This window comes from Hyposmocoma kahamanoa, unplaced genomic scaffold, assembly GCF_003589595.1.
Source record: "Hyposmocoma kahamanoa isolate Upper Pololo Valley unplaced genomic scaffold, ASM358959v1 224, whole genome shotgun sequence".
Classification (NCBI taxonomy): Eukaryota; Metazoa; Arthropoda; class Insecta; order Lepidoptera; family Cosmopterigidae; genus Hyposmocoma; species Hyposmocoma kahamanoa.
The window spans coordinates 11,051,651-11,068,451 of NW_020653743.1; the positions used below are offsets into that span (position 1 = coordinate 11,051,651).

The window sequence follows — 16,801 nt, forward strand, 5'->3', positions numbered from 1 at the left end:
GTACATATCTATTTTAGTTAATTCTAGACACTTTCTGAAAAATTGTCGGATTCCCTATTGCCTCTGATGAAAATTGCGATGTTAAATACAAAAAGAGATGTTAACGTTAGTAATCCATATTTATTAAAAAAAGCCATACACCTGTCTGTACGTTTTAAACCACACATTGCTCTAATACATTTTTTGCACTAGGAACACTCTCTTCGCATTTATTGCATTACCCCAGAAAATTATTCCGTGATATTTCTGTATAATTGTTTCTATTTTAAATCTTTATTGAATTCCTTTTCAGCCTGGTGCCTTCTAAACGACATAGACACGCTACTCTATCACATGAACAACGCGCGATACCTCCGCGAGCTGGATTTTGCTCGAGCTGATTTTTACGAACGCACAGGTCTATACGCTAATATCAAAACTGCAGGAGGGTCCGTCGTGCAAGCTGCGTCTACTATACGGTACAGGCGGTATTTGAAACCGTTTACTAGGTTCATTATTACTTCTAAGGTGAGTTGGTTTTAGTATTTTAAATTTTAAATGCCTGTAAATAGATTTGAGATATACATTGAATTGTATGTAAGGGAACAATCACCACCTAAGCTCCTAATTTCAACCTCACCTGCACGTGGTGCATCCTGCAGTAACTAACAAGTCTCTGGCGACCGGTCGATGGCGGTATAGCACTTCACATAATGACACAGTAAAACTTAATTACCACCGACGGGCAGCAGCTCAGGGATCTAAAACACTGTCCTGCGATCTCCAACCCACATGCCCAGCGTAGAGATTATGGGCATTAACCCCACAAATGAACGACACAACACAGGAAAGGCCCCTAGTTCCTGGCCGCCTCGCTATGGACACGGTAGCGGCCTTGTTAACGGCGGGGGTGCTAAGAATCACTGGGCTACCTTAGGCTACTTAAAACAACTGACCCTGGCATCGTTTAATGGATGAGCTCTGATGCTTGATGAGCACCTAGCACAGTTGGAAGCGGAGCTAGAGAACATAAAGTGGCATATTCTGGGTCTATGCGAAGTCCGAAGAGAGGGAGAGGATATCATAACCCTGGACTCGGGCCATCTGTACTTCCGCGAAGGTGATCAACCATCCCAGGGCGGCGTAGGATTACTCGTCAACAGTGCCCTCTCTAGCAGCGTTGAGGAGATCTCTTGTGTGTCGACCAGAGTCGCCAGACCAGCGTACCTTATACTTCGGCTATCGAAAAGGTATAGCTTGAGGATTGTACAGGTCTACGCGCCGACCTCGACACATTTAGATGACGAAGTGAAAGGTATGTACGAGAACATATCAAGAGCCTTACACAACACCACTTCAACGTTGTTATGGGGGACTTTAATGTTAAAGTGGGACTCCAGAGTCTCAACGAATCTCGAATAGGCCCACATGGTTATAGAAGTAGAAATCACAGGGGGCAGATGCAGATCAACTTCCTCGAGAGGAAGGTGCTCTTCTTGATGAACTCGTTCTTAAGAAGAAGCCTCAAAGGAAGCGGACGTGGCAAAGCCCTGACGCTGTGACCAAAAATGAGATTGACTTCATCTTGGTGGATAAACGGCACATATTCAGAGATGTCTCCGTGATCAGCAGGTTTAATACCAGATCTGATCACCGACTCGTACGAGGCTCTCTGAATATCGATCTCAAACTGGAAATATGCCGCTTGATAAGTCCACGCTCCGGTCTAATCCACTCTAGATCATAGCGGGCACCGATAAGTTTCAGAAACTTCTCGAGCAAAGATTCGTTGAGTTGGAACCCACTGATGACGTCGACGAGGCCCTGTAAAACTTGATTGAAACGTTCAGGACAGAGGGCGTCAAATTTTGCCGATTGCAGCATACAGGTACGAAGTCCAAGCTCTCGAGAAGACGAGAAGACACTCGGGCCACTTCGTCAGAGCGGCGAGACCTCAACAAGAAGCTTGCGAAAATGATACGGCGCGACCTTCGGAGCTACAGTACACGCCTCATTGAGGAGGCAATAGTACGAAACCGAGGGTCCAAAGAGTTCACTCAGCAGCTTGGAAGGAGCCACCTGACGAAGCTTACAACACACGGTTTTCGAACATACCGTCCAAGTCGGAGATGCTCGCCGAGATAGAAAACTTCTATGGCCGGTGATACGCTGCACATATTCCTTACGCACATATACCCTACACAACAACCACGATCCCAGAGCCGTCCTGATGCGCCACAAATTTGTGTAATATATATTTTTTTATTTGTAAAGTCCCGCACTAGGAAAATCCTGTAATGAGCGTGTCATGGACACACATAAATAACCACAAATTACACCCAAAGTCACGAGAGAAATAAACGTAAGCCATACAAATATTTCTCCCAGTCCGGGAATCGAACCCGGGACATCTGCGTGACAGTCCAGCATGGTAACTGTTCGGCCACGGATTCAGTAAATATTATATCGTTTGAACTTCCAGGCAATCTACTGGGACGACAAAACAGTGTTCATGGAGCACGAATTCGTCGGTCCAGGGGGATTTGTGCATGCAGTAGCGGTTTGCCGTCAACGTGTAATTGACACGTCGGCTGCTAATATAGCTGAGCTATTGGTGCAATTGCACTGCTCGGGGCAGTGCCGATCTATGCCTAGCAAGATGCCACATGAGGTATGCCACAAGTCCATCTAATAGTTTTTCACTGTAGACGTTTAAGTAAAGTCAAATAATCATTTACTCCATACGTAAATTTTTTACACTTGTAAACGTTTTTTTTTAAGCTACTGCTCCGTTCACTTCGCTGACCTCCCTGAGAAGAACGAGCAAGAAACACTAGGGATTGCTCTTTTCAAATAAACTTAAATGCTATGGAATAAATACACTTTGAATCATAATTGTGCGGAATCAACTTGTCTTTCCATACACCTTTATCTAACAAATACTCTTCAATTTTGTAATATGACTTTTCAATTAAAATACTTTTAATGTAAGTTTTAAACTTAGGAAAGTATACTCCGGAATCTTATTGTAAAAATGTATACAGTTCCCCATAAAAGAATCGTTTATCTTAGTTAAACGAAATCGTGGTACCATGAGTTTGGACTTAGTTCTAAGATTAATATGGGTATCTTCTTTCTTAATGCAATTATATATATTTTTACGCCCATACAAAATATTTGAGTAAATGTACTGTGATGCCACAGTCATGACACCAGTCTCCTTAATCTTTTCTCTGAGAGAAACCCGAGAACCTAAACAGTACATAGAACGAATCGCTCGTTTTTGCAACACAAATATGGTTTGTATATCTGCCGCTTTACACCACATACCAATCCCATAAGATATTATGCTATGGAAGTAACTAAAGTAAACTAGTCTCGCAGTAGCAACATCGGTATGCTCACGTATTCTATGAACTGAGTATGCAGCAGAGCTTAATCTGCTTGCTAAGGAAGATATATGTGGACACCATTGAAGTTTTCCATTGAAGTTTACTATCTAAGGTCACTCCCAAAAATACTGCTTGTTAATAACAAGGTCTAACTTTTCTTCATTTATTTCGATGATTGGACTAGTCGATTTTACATTGCGGGCATTACGTCGATTACAACTTAGGCGAAACTGGTGCTGCTCGGGACAGTGCGTTTCTTTGGTAGCCAAGACGCCACGTGAGATATGTGGACGTCCTTTTAAATCTTAATGTGATCTTCAAAATCGTATCCAGCATCGAAGTATTTTTTCTGAGTGTTCGATCTTTGTATTAATAAGTGTAACAAACTTGTGGAGTAATTTTACAAAAATAATTGAATATCAATTCAATAAAAAATTAAAATACAGTGGATAGCGACATCTCTCGCCAGGGCTGGTAGCTGTAAAGGTATCTAACTGGGTGATAAAACTTTCATAGATTTCTCATAGATGGCGCTACGACTGAAAAGTCGTTGAAAAACCAAATGCAAAGACACGACAGCAAGCACATAGAACAATTCGTGAGGTCCACTGGTTTATTCCGTTGCTTAGTTGGTATAGCGTCTGCCACGGTATGCTAGAAGACGTCAGTTCGAATCCGGCCGGATCGAAGGAATTTTTTCTGAGTGTTCGACCTTTGTATTAATAATTATAACAAACTAGTGTAGTAATTTCACAAAAATAATTGAACATTAATAAAAATTTAAAATATTAATGTTTACTTCAAAAATAAACGTGTTTCAGCTGGAACTGTGGGTGCAGAGCAATGAGCTTAGTTCAGCCAAGCTGCGCGCGACCGCCAACCAAATCATCCCCAACTACGGTCAACCAATCGGCTGCGGTCCCTGCGGGGAAGTGGTGCCGCCATCGCCTTCGGACATTTAAAATTCACTTTTTCAATATACACTAACGGCGCGTGTACACGCTAAGAAAAGTCGCCGGGTCTATGCAAGAATTCGTGTCGTTTCTACACACGAACTGTGTACACAGCCTCGGCGCCGGACAAGAAAAAATTCTTGTCTAACCCCGACGCGACGCGCTCTGCCGCTATTGCATAGGGCGCAGTGTCAGTAAACGACCGTTTATGCGCGTGGACTGATTTTGCCCACTGTTGTTGGTAAACCTTTTTGCTGACACACCTTCTATGTAGGTCTTTGATTTGAACGTTTGTTAAAACGTTGAAATTTTCATACGAAAATATTTGATAAACTTTTCCACATGTAGTCGCAGTGTAAAATAGAGGGTACCAAATTCATCTTTTTGTTGCAAAATTGGGTGAGTCCAATAAATTCTCTTGTATCTTCTTTTCTTAGCGTGTACACGCGCCGTTATACTCTCTTTTTTGAAAATGGAATAAAATGACTGTTCATTACGCAAAAGTGTTGCCCGCTTGCATTTATCGACTGAATGTTGGTTACGTTTATGTTTTTTTTTTATAATATCCAGTGACGGGACGAACAAGTTGTGCGTCTGATGGTAAGCTACACGCCTGTCCATAACACTTGCAGTGCTACTCAAGGCTTAAATCGCTAAGATCTGTAGGGCATTGCCACTGCGCCCGTTCAAAAGCGGAACACAGTAATGCTGACATTACTGCTTGGTGGCAGGAATAGGTAAGGAGGCAGCACTTCCCTAGACGAACTCTTTAACTCTTTCACAAGGAGCTCTACTGCTACTAAATAGTTTATGTAATAAATAGCCGGACTTATTACATCTGAATCATCATCGACCGATTATTCGTCCAGCTGCTGGACACAGGTTCCCTTGAATTGCCAATTTTTGTAAGTCATTTATAAACACAGTACATTTGGTGAAATTATAGGCACATGAGACTTGTCAACTTACGTCTTAGGGTATCGGGCGCAGTGGCAATGCCCCTCAGATCTTTGTGATTTAAAGCTCTGAGTGGCACTGCAAGTGTTAGGGGACAGTCGTGTCGCTTACCACCAGGCATGGGATTTGTTCGTCCTGTCGCTTAATATAAAACAAAAAAAAAAATGGAACTAAGTCTATTAAAAATACAAATAGGAGACACATTTTAAAAGTTTTCATTTTAATTCAATATAAATAAAACTAAGTCCGCCGGTTCTTACTAAAGTGGAATTCCCTGCCGAGTTCCCTGAACGTTATAACTTGGGCCTTTTCAATGCGAGAGTGAATAGGTATTATTTTGGTGTGCATGCTCCATTGTCGACCTCATCGTTACAATTCATTAAGTGAGATGGAGGTCAAATGCGCACTTATATTTAATAAAAAAAATGTATATGAGTAAAAAAATTTAGAAAATTTTGTGAAAACTAGCAACCCTGCAAATGTCATATTACTCCGCCTTTAAAAAAAAGCAGACTATACGTGTTTCACCCTCTCACATTTCAGTTTAATACACGTGTTATATGACGGGTCCATATTTGTACAGGGTCAAAAGCAAGTCAAGCTTTGCACTTAAGCCTTAAATCCAACTCTATGCCGCTTACGATAAGAACAGTCCAAAGTACAAAGTGTCAAGCTTGATGTTCTCTTGACTGTACAATTTTAGCGCATCAAGTTTCCAACACAGTTCGTGGTGAGTTTGGGCGTGAAATTATTCGCTTGAATACGTATCGCGGTCAAACTCCACGTGTCACTTATGAAAATGGAAGTAAATTCATTTGCTACTCTGCGAACCCAGTGATGGCTAAATCGTGGAAAACAAATGCATTTCTGTTGAATACTTTTCCATGCTGTTAATTTTCGCATAAAAAATAATAAACTAAATAACACACACACAAGCTCAACTAGAGTCACAAACACCACTACCAAAAATACACCTGTCTATCATAGACATAGCAACACCGCCGAGGCCGTGGCGAATAAAATAAAAAAGGAAGAACAGATCGAAGACAAAGCTGCCGTAACACGCGTCGCTAATTTGTTTATTTTAATTTTATTTCCTTATTTTCCGTATTCTGTATTTCTGTGGAATTATTAGTAACGACAATATTCTTGTTTCATATAATATTGCTATATAATTATGTTACTAGAATTTCACAAGTTCTGCATTAAAATAAGTATCAAGACGGTGTTTAAGAAACGATTACAAAAAATATATAAAGTTAATACAGTTCACCAGCATCTTTTTTTATCCACTGGACCTAGATAAATGGTCCTTCGAACCGGATATGAGCCACCTACAGTCACCTACAGAGCACCTACAGACCCGACACGTGTTTCGCCTCTCTAAGAGGCATCCTCAGCAGTTCTTGATTTGAATTTCTTCGGCGCAATTTCGTCACGGGGTTCCCTGAGTAGAAACTTCATTCGTTTCCATTTTTATTAATATGGAATTCCGCAAAGTAACGTCTGAATCTATTAATTATTACTGTGTCACGTTACAGAGACGTTACCCGAAAATATAACGTAAATTTAAACACGGTGTCGATCTAAAGACATATGATTCTTTATAAAACGGCGTGGACTTCAAAATCAAATAGGAGCTGTGGGTGTACTCTTGTCCTCGTTCGACATTCCGTTCGAAACAAATAAGTAATACTCGACAAAATGAAAATACAATGTCAAGTATGAAGATTCATTCGCATCATGCATCTTTTAATTTAGTTGACAGTCATTATTTTGGACGGATGTCGGCCAGAGAATGGGAGTAGATACCCTGGTTATAAACAATGTCATTCGTTTGGTGAAAGCGACGTTTGTATTGGTCAAATATTTTTTAAAATCGTTACAAAAAATTTACTATTATTACGTTCTAGAGATTGTTAATAATCCTTTTAAAAAGCCTAGTAAAGTGATCTTTTTTAGTTTTTTTTAACCCAAATGTGCCTATGACTAAAGTTATCATTAAATTTTGTTTGGTAATAAAAATATTTGCTACTTACATTTTTATTAAAATGGAAAAAATTAAATTTCGTCAAACGAAATTTTTTATTGTGATTACTTAGCACTATAATATACTCATGTAAATAATAAAACAAATAATTTGCGTTACTATACATATTTTTTTTAGTAATAATCGATTTTTTTTAGTAATAATCGTTCTTTATGGTAATTCCCAATTATTATATAGTATAGATCTAGGAAGATATAAAACAGACCAAAAGTTTTTTGGACCGGTTCATGGTAGAACAGTTTAATCAAAAACAATAGTCGAATGGAAATACTTCAGCATAATTTCAAAACTCTAGTCTGTCAGTGAAATTTGTGTCAGTGGAATGGCACTGATGGCATTCTTTCATTCAATCGATCGATGTAAACTACCATGGAAATTACAATGCATATCTTAATTTTTGTCTCGTGTAATCAGCAGCCTTTCTATAATTTGATTCTAAGTTTTGATTATAGTGACCCTCCCTACCGACCCTTAGGGTATACGAGAAGGGTACTACAACCTGTTCGCGCACAGGAAGGAACCTTATAAGTTTAGGTTCTGACCAGATCAGCCAGTGTACGGGGTTGTTACAGACCTCTGTCACTTGACTTACCTCCCTATTTTCCAGATAGGTACCGGAGCTGTAGGCACGCTCATTTCCCGTTGCGCATTGCCCAACTAGACGTTTAATCGACTCAAAATTGAAGAGCTGAATACTAAAAAATTGCAATGGCTGTTAGTAGTACAATAGTAGCTTTTCGCAGAATACCAAATATACAAAATCCTGCCATTGACACTCTATCACACACAACTGAGATGATTTAAAGTAGCAGACTTGGGACCCTGGTTGCCTTCAATTATATACTGTTGTTTGCTTTACATAGGTTTTTAATATTTACAAGTTTGAAACGTTTGCATTATTGGGTACAGGCACAGCTATTGAAATTATGTTTGAAGTATTTGTTTATAATAATATGGAATTATCCTACAATTTACTGTACATAATGTATTTATCATTTTTATGGTTTTTAATTATCAACACAATAAATTTCAAATTATTTACAATATCGGTGTTTTTATTATGGTTATTATCTTCTTAAGTCTACACCTCTGAGACATCAGTGTTTCGCGGAATTGTAATAAATGATTACACATCTTAACATTTTTATTAAAAAAACTGCTCTCAAAAGTTAGCTCCACTTTAGCTGGCCGTTTATTGGTGTTCATACTAGTATGTATACTGATATTAAAAAAAAAATATTTGACAACAGAATTGTGCAGGTAGATACATTATAAATAAGAAATGAAATACAACAATAGAAACACAACTTGTTGCAGTGTATATGGCGTACCGAGAATTGGTCTTGATTCCTGCACTATGCAAAGCCTGTCTCGCAGGTAATCATTGTTTCCTCGTTATAAGCGTTTCGTCCACCAGGATCCCCTAGCCCAATCCCCCAGGGGATCCTTGTGGACTCAGTAGTTCATCAGAATCCCCCGAAAGCGGATACATAACGTTAAGCCCCAATCACACTATGGTACCTTAAAACAACATAAACTTTCAAAAAAAAAAACAATATATTCTTATCTATATTTCTTAAAAGTTAACAATTTTCGCAATAAGAACAGAATACCAAAGAAGTTTATCAATAAATTATTGGGATTAAAATGAACAAATCAATATAAAGAAGGTAATAAAAATACTTAATGAAACTTACTTCACTTTATAATGGAAAAGATTGACGAACACTATTATATGGCCTATAAGAATTATTGGCACCCATTGATGGTAATATTTAGTCAGCATTAACACCCTGTAAGCAAATTTGCTGCAAGTAAATTATGAAGTACATCACCTATACAAATAATGGTACAGTCAGTATCATATTCATTTGCTAATCATAGAACCTTGCTGTTTAACATCATTAATCGCCCACCATACTAAATTATCATAGGAGTTATAGTGAAAAGGTACTATGTGACTGTTACATAATGAAAGGCATTAAAATACGAGTGTGGGTTTATGTAACAAGCCGACGGGTGAGTGTGTACAGTTACATACATACACTGCTTTATCTACACGCATATTATAAGCTCTCTGTGATATGTTCAGGAACCGCATGTTACGATTGGCGAAATGGCGACAAATAAAACGTTCCTCACGCATGTCACACAACCGTAGTTTTTATTTTTAATTCATAGACAAATTAAAATCGGCCCCAATCATATCGTTCGATATCAAGTAATGTGTGTAATAATAACATCGAATTCGATGTTATGAAGCATAGAGGATGGAAAAATTCCATAGTCTAAGTTAAGAAGCAATAATAACATTTTCACAGATAAGAAATTTGTTCTAACAAAACAGTTTTCCTCTAAGTTGGTCGTAATGACGGTTTTTGAACACATTATAGAGACTTTATGATATGTGTGTAGATAAAAGTTTATGTAGCCCATTGACTTACAATTATATGGACGTCGGGTCCGCGCTAAAAAGTGTCCGCACTTGTAAGGCGCTAAAATCGTATACAGAGCGCCAAACTCCGCTTTAGTCTTCATTTGTTCAACTGACAGCGCGATACTGCGATGACATTACAATTTAAATTTCGAATAGGTGGACTTGGGACATTTTTTTCGTGGTTTTTGTATTAGACCCGTCGTCCATTTATTTGTAAGTCAATGATGTAGCCATACTGTTTCATAATGAATTATTTCATCCATTAATGATCTCGTTTTTCCATAATTATCAAATAGTTTATACTCTTTAGTTATTCTTCTCATTAATGTCACCGCAGACGAATATAAACACTGTTGCATACATAGATTTAGTACATATCTATGGTTGCATATAAAATTGTCGCTGAAATTCAGACAATTTCTCACTTTCTCAAGAAAACCGTAGTTTAGTAGCAGTAGAGCTCCTTGTGAAAGAGTTCGTCCAGGAAAGTACCTACTGCCACCTTACCCATTTCTGCCTCCGTGTTCCGGTTTTGAAGGGTAAGGGTGCTGGTGAAATTACAGGCACATGGAACTTGTCAACTTATGTCTCAGGGCGACGGGCGCCGTTGCAGTGCCCCTCAGATCTTTATGATATAAAGCTCTGAGTGGCACTGCAACTGTTATGGACAAGCATGTAGCTTACCATGAGGCGCACGACTTATTCGTCCCGTCACTTGATATTATAAAAAAAAGCCACTGATTAAAATAAAAAGCACACTTCTGCCAAGCCAATTACGCAAAAAGATTAAATGATTTGCGTCGGGTTCTTTTTAGAAAAACTTCGATGATAACCTTTTTAAGTCAAGCAAATTTGCCTGCAGCGTGTAAATGCTGACTGAATATGACCACCAATGTAAACAATTCTTGTTGGTCATATCAGTATGACCAATAAATACCAACCAATAAACGGTTCTTTCGCTATGTTCGTTACCGTGGTCTCCTCAACGATAATTATTTAACGATACTTTGAACGATAATTTGAAACGCATAATATGAAAGTCCTCGTCGAAACAAATAATACATTCAAGCTCAAACACAAAGTAGCTGCTGTACACTGTCGAGGAATTTTAAAAATATCGATGTATGAAACATATTAAATAAAGTCCAAGTAATTAAGGGTGCTACTAGACGTATTGTTTCCCCACTCCTGCCTTAGACCATGTAAAGCTTAACATCGATAACAAAGCTGGGCTGTACGAGTGCAAAAGAAAATAAAAGTTCTATGAAAGAGCGGTGGCTGGAGCTCGATTTTCGTCTACTCTTTGCACCACTTCAGTGGCACTGAGTCGTCAATATAACGGGTTTATTGCAAATTTGCACGTTTTTAAATAAACGATATTTTGATAGTCGAAAATAATATTTGATCTTCTTTTTTCATATAGATCATATCTTGGTTGTACCCGTAGATATAGAATGCCCTCCATTCAGTAGGTTAAGTTAGTATATAATATAGCAGCCAGCACGACCCGAGCGCGAGACGCGAGCGTGTCGCGACAGCGCAGTGGCCGGCTAGTGCCAGAAGCGAATTTGCCCGTGTTCCAGAACATGGTTTCAGGTTTTTTAATTTATTTATTTTTATTTAATTATTTGTATTCAGGTTACAAAGACCCATAAATACATACCTTAAAGATTAACACACATAATAATACAATAAAACACGTATAACTAATTATTATTTACACGTATTGTCTACAACGTGTGACACAACGTGGGTGTCCAATAGCTGGCCTCGGAAACGTCGGTACATGACACTCTTCGATTAAAATATACATTTATTTAATTTATCTCACAGTGCAAGAAGGATCAACAATTAAAAAAAATTACAGTTTAGATTTTTTGCCTGCTGCTTTTGCAAATTTAAAATGATCATTTAAGCGCCTAGCGTGATGCAGTATAGCCTAAATCCTCTCCATCGAGACTCGCGTCATATATCAGTGGAATGTATGTGGTTTGAAACAGTCTCAGCAATGCCAATTTTTAATTCGGTCTTCTCTCATTACTCTCTGTCTCGGTCAGGTACAAGTTTTTTTAAGTTTCCTCGGTGCTGAAAGAATACACCTTGAAGGTTACCTGCTTCAGAAATACCTGAACGAAATGGTGTCAGACAAAAATACACTGCGATTACCTCAATTTGCTGACGCTCCGACTATTTACGCGTAATTATATTAATAATCTTACATTATCGTTTTCAAAATGAGTACAGGGTCAAGAACACACCAAATTTGGCACTAACGATTTAAATTCAACACTATACCGCTTACGATAAGAACGATCCACAATATTATGCATGATTTGCTCTTGACTGTAAAGCTGGCGCGCAACCAGCGTGCAGTTTGTCTGAGGGAAGAACGTTGTTTTTGTGCGCCTGACGCTTTGTGAACAGCAAAGGTTCACAAGGCAAAGTTGTTTAAGTTTTATTTTAATGCGCTTTATCGAGATTCTCGTCATTACACGGAGTTTCTTTTTATTTCAAGTATTTTTTTTAAAACATGCAAATTTCCAATACAGACCCATAAAATTCTTATAGCAAGAGACTTCGATTACTCCGGAGTAATCGAAATCTCTTGCTATAAGAATTTTATCCACGGTGCAAGTAAGAAGTTTGATGTACGCTTGACTCTACATTTTCATATTCTAAGGGGCAAGTAAGATTTTTGTCTTTATAGCTGTTTTTTTCAGTTAAGAAAGTATTGATGGTGCCCACTATTGGCCAAGAAAAACTTAATAATAATAATGGAGCAATATTTTTTTGTTAATATTGTAGTGGACAGCCATATTATTCGGGCCAAGTAAAGAGCTACCCGTGAATTTAGAACATGCTGAGAACGTTTTCGGTATAAAACCGCAAAAAATACATTTTATCGCATATGTAATAAAATGCAATGTGCATTGTCCATTTCACGTTAAATTTTGCACGCGTTTAAACTCAACTTTATCACACATATAAAATTATATGTACATGCATTTATGTTATAAGTTTATCTTGTTTTTAATAGTTACTTTTTAATAATAATTAATTAATTGTAGCTATTGTTATTATTTAAGTTAGGGTTAATTTTGAGTTATTTTATTTTTAAATTTTATTGAATCGACTTGTTTACTATTTATTATGTTTTCTGTCGTGTCCATTTGCATGCCGTGTTGATTTTAATTGAGGCAGTATTTAGTATTTGTCTCTGTTTCATTTCTTGTTCTTTGTAATATTTAATTCATGTCTAGTTGCATGTTCAAAAAAAATCTCTTTTCACTCTGATTTGGGAGGCAAGTACTTTACGTGGAACCAAATAAAATTCAAGATATCTCAGACAGTCCTTTTGGTTTCACATGAATTTTTGTTTTTTTTTAATTGCACAAATTTTTAACAAAATAACGAAATTACAGAAGTAATATATCCACACCGATAACCGACTGTTTCCAGCTATGTGGAATGGACCTGTCGTCCAATTTCAACTTCGGCAGATATATTAAATCCATGGCCAAAAATACAGCAAGGAAGCTTGGCATCCTTTCCAGTGTGAGGATAACTTTACACCGGGATAATTAACGCAGTGTTACGCTTCCACGTTTATACGGCGAATGGCTATGGAGTGGAATTCCCTGCCTGCAAACTTATAACTTGGATTTTTTTCAAAGCGCGAGTGAATAGTCATTATTTAGGAGAGTTATCGTCGATCTCATCGTCACTTTCCTTCAGGTGAGATGGAGGTCAAATGCGCACTTACGTTGTATATATACTTTTTATATATATTTTATATTTCTGTCAAGAAGTTTTGAGGGGTTAGGGTTGGAGGAGTCTTAAATTAGGTTGGTTGGGCATAAAGTAATTGGGATGATATCTGGTTAGCGACGTATAGTGAGCAAGGACAATCGTAGGTAGTGTCTTTATTCGTTCATAGTCCAAATAGAAATGATTTAATAATTGAGTCACAATGTAAAGAATCGTATGCCTACTTAACATTTCCTTCAATAGGCAAACCAGTGACTTCATAAAATTTGTTACATAGTGTATCAGAGACTATTTCGGAATTCAATTCGAAAAAAAATGTAAACCAATCATGTTTTCCAAAATACATAGTAAAAGTTTTAATTATTCTATAGTTTTATATGTTCGTAGTCCTTGTGGCTAATAAATTGAATTTGCTTGTTTCCGCATAACAGTGAAAGTGTTAAGTCAAACACTTTGGAAAGAATATGTAGTAAAATTAAGAATATACATCATTGACTTACAAATAAATGGACGACGGGTCTAATACAAAAACCACGAAAAAAATGTCCCAAGTCAACCTATTCGAAATTTAAATTGTTATGTCATCGCAGTATCGCGCTGTCCGTAGAACAAATGAAGACTAAAGCGGAGTGTCGCGCTCTGTATACGATTTTAGCGCCTTACAAGTGCGGACACTTTTTAGCGCGGACCCGACGTCCATATAATTGTAAGTCAATGATATACATTGATGAAAAAAAAAAGTTACCTCGAAATTTTACGAAGAAAACCGCTGTAAAAACAAAACCGCTGTAAAAACAATTGAATATCAATTCAATAAAAATTTAAAATACAGTGAATAGCGACATCTTTAGCAAACTAATACAGTAAAGTAAAAATAACAACAAAAACATTCCTTTCACGTTTTTAACCGGCTTCAAAAAGGAGGAGCTTTTTGTATGTATGTTAAGCGTAAGCTCCGGCATTTGTGAACAGATTTTGATGATTCTTGTTGGAAAGATGGTACCTCAGTAGTGGTCCCATTTAAATTTTAAGAAAATATTCCACCTCTAAGGGTAGCAAAGTAGGGAATGAATTCTCGCTGTAAAGGTACTAACTGGGTGATAAATCTTTCATAGATTTCTCATAGATGGCGCTACGACTAAAAAGTCGTTGAAAAACCAAATACAAAGACACGACGCAAGCATATAGAAAAATTCGTTGGGTCCGTTGGTTCGTTCCGTGGCTTTAGTTGGTATAGCGTCTGGAACGGTATGCAAGAAGACGTCGGTTAAAAATCCGACCGGATTGAAGGAATTTTTTCTGAGTGTTCGATCTTTGTATTAATGATTACAACAAACTAGTGGAGTAATTTCACAAAAAATAATTGAATATTAATTGAATAAAAATTAAAAAAAACCGCTGCAGGTATTCAATAGCTTTACAAATACCAATGATTTCTTAAATATCAACTGAAATAAATAGAATACTATACCATGTACATTTTTCTTAAATTTCATTTGTAAAAAGTAAATTCTGATGTAAAGCCAATAATCCCTGCCACTCGACTCAAGGAAAAAGAACCGTATCAGTACGGGATAAGTTTGAATTTAAGCAGAGCAAGAGTAGTCTAGTACCGCAAGAAATTTTTCACAAGCCAAGTATCTACGCATTTCTATACATATATGCGACCGTGTAGCTACATTCTCCTGTGGTATACGTTTGCTTAGAAAGAATCCTTCCCTAGTAGTAATAAAAGTGGCTATTAGTGGCTATTTTCAATGAATTGTGAAAGAGTATCCAAGGAGTACTAATGCCGCCAAGCAGTGATGAGAGCGTTAGCGCGTTCCAATTTTGTAGGGTAAGGGTACTGGTGAAATTAACGACACTTGTCAACTTATATGTCTCAGGGTGACAGGCGCAGTGGCAGTGCCGCTCAGATCTTTGTAATTTAAAGCTCTGAGTGGAACTTCAACTGTTATAGATCGGCGTGTCGCTTACCGCGCCGGTAGCATGACTTGTTCGTCCCGATACTTGGTAACATAAAAAAAAAGTGTAATTACAACAATTTGCAGCTGTACAATAGATTATCAACTAGTCTTAATGATCTTCAAATACAACTGATGATAGGGTATAATCAGGTTATTGCATTTATTGCTCCCTGCAAAAACATTCTACGGTAGTGTATTTGGCGCCCACAGCCACACATAACTTTTACATTTAGTGGAATCAACGACATTTACTGTTATTTTGCAACGTGTTCATAGCATTGTGAAAAAAGTACACACGTACACGTACACACTCAACATAACCCCGCACTAGTGAAACCCTGTGTCGCGGGTGCCATGGACACACACATAGACAACAACAAATAACACCCAAAATCAGGAGAGAAATAAATGTAGGCCATACAAATATTTCTCCCGGCCCGGGAATCGAACCCGGGACCTCTGCGTGGCAGTCCGGCATGGTAACCGTTCGGCCACAGAGGCAGTTGTAAAAAAGATATTGAATGAAAACAATATGAAATATGATGTTTGCGGTGCTTTTATATTTACATATAAAACGTCAAAGCGCCTAATAAAAGATAAAATTACACAAAATGACAATAACAACACACTTTTTTCTCTGAATTTTTTAACAGGCGCTTTACCATTCTAGACTGATTTCTTGATGAAACTTCATGAGCTCTCGAAAGATACCCTTTTTATATCTATCCTACTAAAATGAGTGAATGAATAATTAACCCATAAATGTAATAAAGAGTACAGCGGTACCATAAAGTGTTGAAGATTTTCACCAATGGACATGGTTCCATTGCGTAAATTGCCAAAATCTTATTTATATTTGACTGTCCAGTGTCAGCAATGGAGCTATAATAGACAGAGCACTGTATACTCGTATATGTAAATTTCTAAACAAACTTTGAGTACATTTATATTAATGTGAGTCAGTACATAATCATGGCCTGTTTCATAGTTCAAATACTTAAATTTTTTACGATATATAGGTAGCGAAATAACAAAAACAAAAAATACCTCCGCAACCCTTTTTCAAGTTGTGTAAAGTCCCAATATGACATACATAATTTCAATAAGAAAAAAGGTATCCATAATATTAGAGGTAAGTCCAAACTCATGGTACCATGATTTTGTTTAATCAAAATAAAAAAAGACTCTTTTATTAAGATTATCGCTTCCTAAGTTTAAAAACTACATTAAAAATATTTTAATAGAAAAGTCATTACAAAATTGAAGACAACGTGTTAGACAAAATTGAATGGCAAGAC

The 16,801-nt window shown here is 37.4% G+C and overlaps 2 protein-coding genes across 2 annotated transcripts in view; one reads left to right on the forward strand and one right to left on the reverse strand.

Annotated features, from left to right (window-relative positions):
- Positions 1-4,747, forward strand: part of LOC113228219 (protein THEM6-like) — a 16,246-nt gene extending 11,499 nt beyond the window's left edge. The window contains exons 3-5 of the mRNA XM_026461482.1: positions 293-507; positions 2,462-2,650; positions 4,193-4,747. Coding sequence (XP_026317267.1) covers positions 293-507; positions 2,462-2,650; positions 4,193-4,333 — 545 coding nt within the window. The 3' untranslated portion in view covers positions 4,334-4,747. The remainder of the gene's footprint in view (positions 1-292; positions 508-2,461; positions 2,651-4,192) is intronic.
- An 11,333-nt stretch (positions 4,748-16,080) lies between these two features.
- The window catches only part of LOC113228285 (hepatic leukemia factor), an 11,352-nt gene continuing 10,631 nt past the window's right edge, over positions 16,081-16,801 (reverse strand). The window contains exon 3 of the mRNA XM_026461549.1: positions 16,081-16,089. Within this exon, the coding sequence (XP_026317334.1) occupies positions 16,081-16,089 (9 nt within the window). The remainder of the gene's footprint in view (positions 16,090-16,801) is intronic.